The 8,177-nt window shown below is 28.6% G+C and overlaps 1 protein-coding gene across 1 annotated transcript in view; it reads left to right on the forward strand.

Moving 5' to 3' along the window:
* The first annotated feature begins 5,112 nt into the window (after positions 1–5,112).
* Positions 5,113–8,177, forward strand: part of LOC136078422 (uncharacterized) — a 4,559-nt gene continuing 1,494 nt past the window's right edge. Inside the window, exons 1-3 of the mRNA XM_065794196.1 lie at positions 5,113–5,329; positions 5,547–5,668; positions 6,423–7,143. Of these exons, the coding sequence (XP_065650268.1) occupies positions 5,113–5,329; positions 5,547–5,668; positions 6,423–7,143 (1,060 nt within the window). The remainder of the gene's footprint in view (positions 5,330–5,546; positions 5,669–6,422; positions 7,144–8,177) is intronic.

Consider the following 8,177-nt stretch of genomic DNA (forward strand, 5'->3'; position numbering starts at 1 on the left):
TTATATTTATCTAAAATAATTATACTTAGCTGAAATATTTAGTCAATTAAAAACAAAATTGACAAAATAAAATAGCATAATATAAAACGTTAAAAAATGGAATGCGACTAGCCAATAACTTTGCAACATGTTAATAGTGGCTAGTCGTTGGCTAACCACTTTTGGCGGCTGGTCCACTAAGGAACCAATGAGCAAAACTACAGGGGATCGCTCATAATATCTGTATAGGTCCACTGAAATTCCGCTACAGAATATTTTTCTTGGCATGCTTTTTTATCAGTTAAAAAAAAAGTATAAAATTTACTTTAAAAAGCTTAAAGTAACAATGTACATATGACGAAAAACAAACTGGAAACCCTAAAGCTAACTAACTAAAAAAATTTTTTTGTATTTTTTAATTGTTTTTATTAACATTCTTATTCCTCTCAGTCATATTATTTTAGGTATTAAAAAGCTGGATATTTTATACATTTTTATCCCTTCTTAGTAATGACATAAAGGTCCAAAAATAAAACCAACTGCAGAGGCATATATGTTTAAAAATCTAGGACTCCTGCTGGGATGCTTCCTTTTGGGGGCTGGATGCAGCTGCATCCATGCGCCCGGGTTAATCCGGTATTGAAAACAGTCAAAAGCTTTGAGCAAATTAAAATAATAAAATTAACCATGGAATAAAAGCAACGGTAAAACTAATTTAGTTAAAAAAAAACTAAACGGTCAATAGTTATTATAAATGTTTATCAAACGCCTAATGCAACAGAGGATTGATTTTTAAAGTTTAACCAAACTGTTGTTGATACAAGGAATTTAGAGCCTGTTTCCATTATTGGTATTTTTAATGTCAAAATAATGAAACCTGCATTATATTCTGAAAAGTTGTTACTTGAAACTTTGAATCTTGCTAAGGGGTTGTTCATAATATAAATCACGCAGTTTTTGACAGTTTTTGACCCCCCTCTTTCCCTATCTCCCTACTTTTTATCACAATATCTTAATTTTCAATCCACTAAAATACCCTTCCTCCTCCCCTTCCTTTTCCCTAGATTGTGATGTAACTTATGGACGACCCCTTGCTGTATCAGTAAAATTTTTGTACACTTGCTATTGTGTTGTCTATGTGTGTGTGTGTGTGTGTGCGTGTGTGTGTGTGTGTGTGTGTGTGTGTGTGTGTGTGTGTGTGTGTGTGTGTGTGTGTGTGTGATTGTGTGTGTGTGTGTGTATGTGCGTATGAATAGTTGTGCACTAGCTATTGTTTGAGCTCGTTAGTTATCAGCGATCACTTTCCAGTTAAAGCATCTCATGTTTTGGAAGAACCCGTTACAAAAGGAACGGATTATCGATAAGAGTGCTTTTTTAAAGAACAAAGCTTTTAACTAGTTCCTTTAAAAAAAAAAAAAAGATTATCGAAAGAGAATTCTTTGTTTGGAGGTATGAACAAAAAGTAATAGTTTCTAAAAAACTTTTGATGTTTCGCTATGGTTGTTTTTACAAATCAAAAACACAAAGCGTCATATTGGTATAACATCAAATCCAAGTTCGGGTTCAGTTAGTCCATATACTAATTTTTCAACTTATTGATTTAAAAATTTTTACTTGCGGCCAACCAAAACTGCATTTAAAAAATTTAGAATAATGATCTTAATGCAATTTTATTTTATTCGGCGGAATGAGTCTAGTTATTAAAACTGTTCCAGTTGCAATGTTCCAGTTATTGAAAATGTTAATGTTGGACTATGTAGCAATGATGCTAAAGTTTATGGTAAAGTTTATTAAGCTATATGGCTAAAGTTTATTAAGTTTGATATCAAAATGATATTTCTTCATTTTGATATCAAACTTAATAAACTTTAAGTGTTTCTTAGATAAAGTTAGTACATATAAATTTTATACTGTGTGTATAACCTGATTTACATGAATTTTTTGACATATTAGATAAATAAATTATCTATATCCCTTTAAGTTTCATTAAAATTCTTCCAACTCACAGAGTTGTGAGAAGAAAGTCGTCTTAAAAAACATACATTTTACGATGTAAAAATGTATGTTTTTTAATTTTTTATAGTAATCTACAATTATATCAAAATTTAGACTAATCGTCGTACTAATTAATTTCTAAATTTCAAAAAAAAAAAGTTCATAATTAACAACATAGTGTTGTTTGACACGTATTTTCACAGGTCAATTTTACATGAAGTTACAAATGTTACCCAACATATGTAACTTCAATATTCAAATGTTGGGTTCTAGTTTTTAGCTTGCTTTTTCACGGCAAGTTACAAATAAAATCAAAAACCTATAAAGACTTTAACAAAACAACTGAATTAAAGTCATAAGTCTATACAACTAAAATATTAATAACGCCAAGTAATGTACTTTTTTCTCTCAGGTGAATGTTTGCCTTGGAAAGGCTTAGAGCTATTCAATTAAACGTAATGTGCAAAACGTGTTTTTGCGGCCCTTTGGAAAAGATATAAGTGCATCATCATCATTTAATCTAAAGCAACATGTTAATGAGTGTGAGTATAATGATTACATGAGTTAAAATCTTTTGAGAAGAATGTTCATAGGGTATTAACTACACTTTATGCTTTGAATAAGATATTATTTGATTTGCAACAAAAACCTTTGTTCCCTTGTCAACAAAGGGACCTGGGTTCTAAGCCAGAACTCTAACCACTGCGGCACGGCTGCTCAAGTAAAATCTTCAGTTTAAACTCAATTGAGTACTATATAAAAAATGCAAAAACTGCATATTAAATTATTATAGCTAGATATTCTCAAACGTTTCACAACAGAAGCCTGATTAAAATCTTTGTTCAAAAATGTAAATCAAAAACTTGTGAAATTGAATCCTCACCAGGTAAATTAATAGATGGATCTAAAGACTTTTTTTGTTTACCAGTGTATAGCAACCTAATGACAAGCTTGGTGTTAAATTTTTTTTTTAGTTTACGGTGTTATCATTATAGCAATCAGTTATTGAAAGGCTTTTTAGAACACCCCTTTATTAAGTGCTCTTGTTGAGCGGGTGTTTTTGTCTGGGTCTAATAAGATATAAAAAAATGTGACATAAAAAAGACATAAATTGGGTGAGTCGTCTAAAAAATTAGTCTTATGACTTTGTTTTACAAAATAAATAGCAGGATACCAGAAATAAAAAAAATAATTTAAAAATAATAATTATTTAGAACATGTTAAAAATGTCCTTTTCGCTCACCGAAATATTTGCTTCCATTTTGTCACAAATGTGCCATAAGTAATTCAATTTTCAAAGTAAAAGTCAATTTCTTGTTTCCAAATCAACGCTTCATCAATGTCCTCAAATCAACTCGTTTTCAACGTTGAATCAATGTCAAATTGCTTGCTGGGTAAATGTTTCTTAAGAGTTTCTTAATATTGCATTGATGTAACAAGCTTTTTGCACTTGTGAACAACTTAAGCTTTTTGCACTATGGCAACAACTTAAGACCAAGTATAAAATATTTCAGAAACTTATTGTTTATTTTTTGAGATGCCGCCATTTTTAAATTTTAATGGTATTACATATTGAACAATGCTATAGAACCTAGTGTCAATTAGTTTGAGTGTGGTGAAATGCATTTTGCTAATTTTTTGAGTTAGCTATCCATAGTTATAATGCGTAAAATAACTTCGCTAACTTACTATGATTTTTGGGAAAATACATTTTTTTTTTTTTTTTATTGCTTAAATTAATTCTCCATTAATTCATTACAAATGATTAATGGGGGACACAAAGATGCTCCTAAAGACTTCTGTTATGTATGGGCCCAATTTGTCAGTGGATCAAAGTAAAATTTTCATTGCAAAGTCACATGGAGTCTATTAGAAGTGTTTAAAAACCACTTGTTTTAATGTCGAAAAGGAGGATATACTGATTAGTTTATTTTTTTGTTACAGTATCAAAGACTTGATGAGATATCATGACGTCTGCTACCAAAGTATTGATTATTGTCTCTTTGTTGATTCTTCAACGATAAGTCTTAAAGTTGCCTTAATGTACAAAAAATAATGTCCTTCCTTCAATATCGATTGCGCAAGCAACAGTTGAAGCGGATTAATTTTCTATTCAAAAAGTATTTGAACTTATTGGCTATTATTTTCATGGCTGGCTCATCATGTGTGACTTAAAAGTGTTAGGTTTCATTATGGGAATAAAGTTTGGATATGCCAAACATCTTTGTTTTTATTATATGTTTGATTCCCGACAGAGTTAGTTGGAATTCAACTCATACATGGCCTGCTATTGTTAGTTTTAAATTTAAATAAAGATCCTTTTGTACCTCATAAAATGATTGTATTTCCAGTCCAATATATATTGCTGGGACTTTTAAAGAAGAATCTTAAAGCATTGGACAAAGAAAGTAATTGTTTAAAATTCAAGTTTTTTAAAGTTATTTTTGTCAAGTTATTAAGAAATGAAAAGCAAAGTTGAATCGGTGAATGTTAAAAGGACGGAAACCCAACAATGTAAACTTTAGGGGAACTAAAAAAAGCTGCATTTTCCCCCGTAGTAAATTTTTGTTAATGGTTTAATAACTATTTTTTTGAAGGTGAAAAACAAAAAATAAAAATTATTAAACTTTTAACAAAAACTTACTAAGTGGGAAATGCAGTTTTTTTAGTTTCCCAAAAGTTTACACTGTTGATATTGACTTCCACCCTTTTAACTAATTCCATTTAACGAAAAAAAACTAATTCAGTTAACGAAAGAAGTCTTCACTGGTCCTGAAATTAGACTTCTTATAAAATATGATGGTTTTCCTGGTGCGATGACAGATTTGCAGTGGTCTTGAATGCTGTAAACTTTTGCATGCATATTATTAATTAGGGTAAATTTTTTGGTGCTATTATGATAGATTTGTCTATGCCATTTAACTAAGTTCGACATCAACATTTTAATGATCCACAATAAGAAAGAAACTTTTTGAAGAAAGCAAATTGCACAGGATAAATGGTAAGTATTCCGTTGTTATATACGATAAGCTTATTGTTAGAGAATTTATAAAAAAAAAAATAATGATAAATGATTTTCTTACGTTTTTATATTACTTTTTGAATTTTAATATTGCTTTAAGTTATTTCTGATTTAAAATGGCTGATGAAACTGTTTTAACAAACATAAATTTTAATTCATTTGTATCAAAAAAGTCAATACTATTAAACAACTATTCGGATCCTGATATTAATTTTTATAATAATGATGAAATAATTAAAAATATTAACCCTTTACATTATGACCCAAATTCTAAAAAAATTGCTAATGGAATGGAGGATAACTATTTTTCAATGCTTCATATTAATATTAGAAGTATTCAAAAAAATTTTGAGTCATTAAAATAATAATAATAAAATTGGCATTAAATTTCAAATAATTTGTCTAAGTGAGACATGGTGTAAAGATAAAAACATTGAAAACAATTCTAATTTTCAATTACCTAATTATAAAGTAATTCATCAAGTTAGAGCATCTAATAAGGAAGGTGGGGGTTTGTGTATATACATAAAAAACTCAATATTATTCAAAGTTAAACCAAATTTAAGTTCAACTACTAACGATTACGAATCGTTATGTATTGAAATTATTAACAAAACCTCAAAAAATATCGTCATTCATGGTTTATACAGACCGCCTTCAGGAAGCATTAAGGTATTTGAAAACCACATTAAAAAAATAATTAAAAATAAATCGTCTATGAATAAAGCTGTATATTTTATTGGTGATATCAATCTCAATATATTAGATTATGAAAATAATATATATATATTAAAAACTTTTTTAACACCATTTTTCAAAATAGCTATATTCCACTAATCAATAAACCAACGCGAATAACTAAGGAAAGTTCAACATCCCTAGATCAAATTATAACAAATGAATTTATAAATGAAAATATAAGAACAGGAATATTTACAACTGACGTGTCTGATCACTTTCCGATTTTTATCCTATCGCAAAAATGCATATATAATGCCCAAAATGAACGGGAAAAAATAATTAAAACACGTTTAATAACCGACACTTCTATTAGTCATTTTTATAAGCTTCTATCCTGTGTTAACTGGGACACCCTAAAACTAAATCTAAACGCCAATAAAGCGTATGATATTTTTCTAACAGAGTTTCTTAATCTTTATAACAAGGCATTCCCAGAAGTTACTAAAGTAATCAAAACAAAAACACTTTTAAACCCTTGGATCACGAAGGGCATTCTTAAATCTTCAAAAAAAAACAACGCTTATATAACAAGTTTCTTAAAAAAAGAACTCTTAAAAATGAAACTACCTATAAAAACTATAAACGGCTATTTGAGTCAATTTTAAAACGCTCAAAGAAACGTTACTATTCTGAACAATTAATAAAGCACAAAAATGATTCTAAAAAAACTTGGAATATTATTAAGGAGGTAATTGGAAAAAAAAGCTTATACAGAAATTTACTTCCTCTAAATCTTAAATTTAATAACAAACAAATTGTAAATAAATCCTTAGTCGCTGAAACACTTAACCAGTTTTTTGTAAATATAGGTCCTACTTTATCATCTAATATAGCAACTACTCAATCACACTTTAGTTCGTACTTAACCTCAACCAACCTTAATGTTATGTCTAATTATAAACTTACAGAAAAAGAATTACTAGACGCAGTCTCTTTATTAAAACCCAATAAAAGTTTAGGATTTGATGATATAAGTAGTAATGTCATTATCAAATCAATAAAACAAATTACAATTCCATTACTACATATTTTTAATTTATCTCTAAAACAAGGCGTTTTTCCAGATAACCTAAAAATTGCAAAAGTCATTCCAGTGTTAAAATCAGGTGATCCTTCCGATGTTACGAATTATAGACCAATCTCAATTCTTTCTTGTTTTTCTAAAATATTAGAGCGGGTTATGTATAATAGACTGTATTCCTTTTTAAATGTTAATAATATTCTTTTTCATAAACAGTTTGGATTTAAATCTGGTCATTCAACTGATCATGCAATCACTCACCTTGTTCATGATATATTTAAAGGGTTTGATGAAGACAAGTATACCCTAGGTGTATTTATCGATTTAAGTAAAGCTTTTGACACTGTCAATTATCAAATCCTTCTATCCAAACTGAAAAGTTATGGTATAATAAATACTAATTTGTCCTGGTTTGATAGTTACTTGTCTAATAGAAAGCAGTTTATTTCATATGATAGCGGAAAAACGGAATTTAAGTCAATCACCTGTGGTGTTCCTCAAGGATCAATTTTAGGACCACTTTTATTTCTCGTTTATATTAACGACTTATATAAATTTTCTAACATTTTAAACTTAATTTTGTTTGCAGATGATACAAACTTGTTTTATTCTAGTAAAGATATCAGTAAATTATTTCAAACAGTAAACAAAGAACTTGAAAAATTAACCCAATGGTTCAAATCAAACAAACTATCTTTGAACATCAATAAATCCAAATACACTTTGTTCCATCGTCTTCATAAAAAACAAGATATTCCATTAAAACTTCCTGATCTTTTTATTGATAACGCATTATTAAAAAGAAAGCAATCAATAAAATTTTTAGGTGTGGTTCTGGATGAAAATTTAACCTGGAGGGACCACATAGGTCTAATTGAAAATAAAATATCAAAAAATATAGGTGTTTTGTATAAAGCCAAGCAGTTTTTAAATCTATCTTGTTTAAAAAACTTATATTTTTCTTTAATTCATTGCTACTTAAATTATGCAAACGTTGCTTGGTGCAGCACAAACGCAACAAAAGTAAAAAAACTGTTTAGTAAACAAAAACAGGCTATAAGGATAATTACAAACGTAGACCGTTTCTCTCACACTCAAACATTATTTAATAAACTAACTTAATATTCTAAATGTATATAAGCTAAACCTTTACCATATTCTTATCTTCATGTTTAAACTTGATAAAAAAATATCACCAATGTTATTTAATTCACTTTTTGAAAAAATAAACCACATATACCCTACCAGATTTTCAAAAAACAATTACATTCAATCCAAAACACATTATTCAGCAACCAAATTCTCAATTGCTAACCGAGGTCCTAAGCTGTGGAATACAATATTAAATAATGAGCTGAAATCTAATTATTCTTTAAACCAGTTTAAAACAAAACTTAAGCAATTACTGATGATACATGA

The sequence above is a fragment of the Hydra vulgaris genome, chromosome 03 (genome assembly GCF_038396675.1).
Source record: "Hydra vulgaris chromosome 03, alternate assembly HydraT2T_AEP".
Taxonomy (NCBI): Eukaryota; Metazoa; Cnidaria; class Hydrozoa; order Anthoathecata; family Hydridae; genus Hydra; species Hydra vulgaris.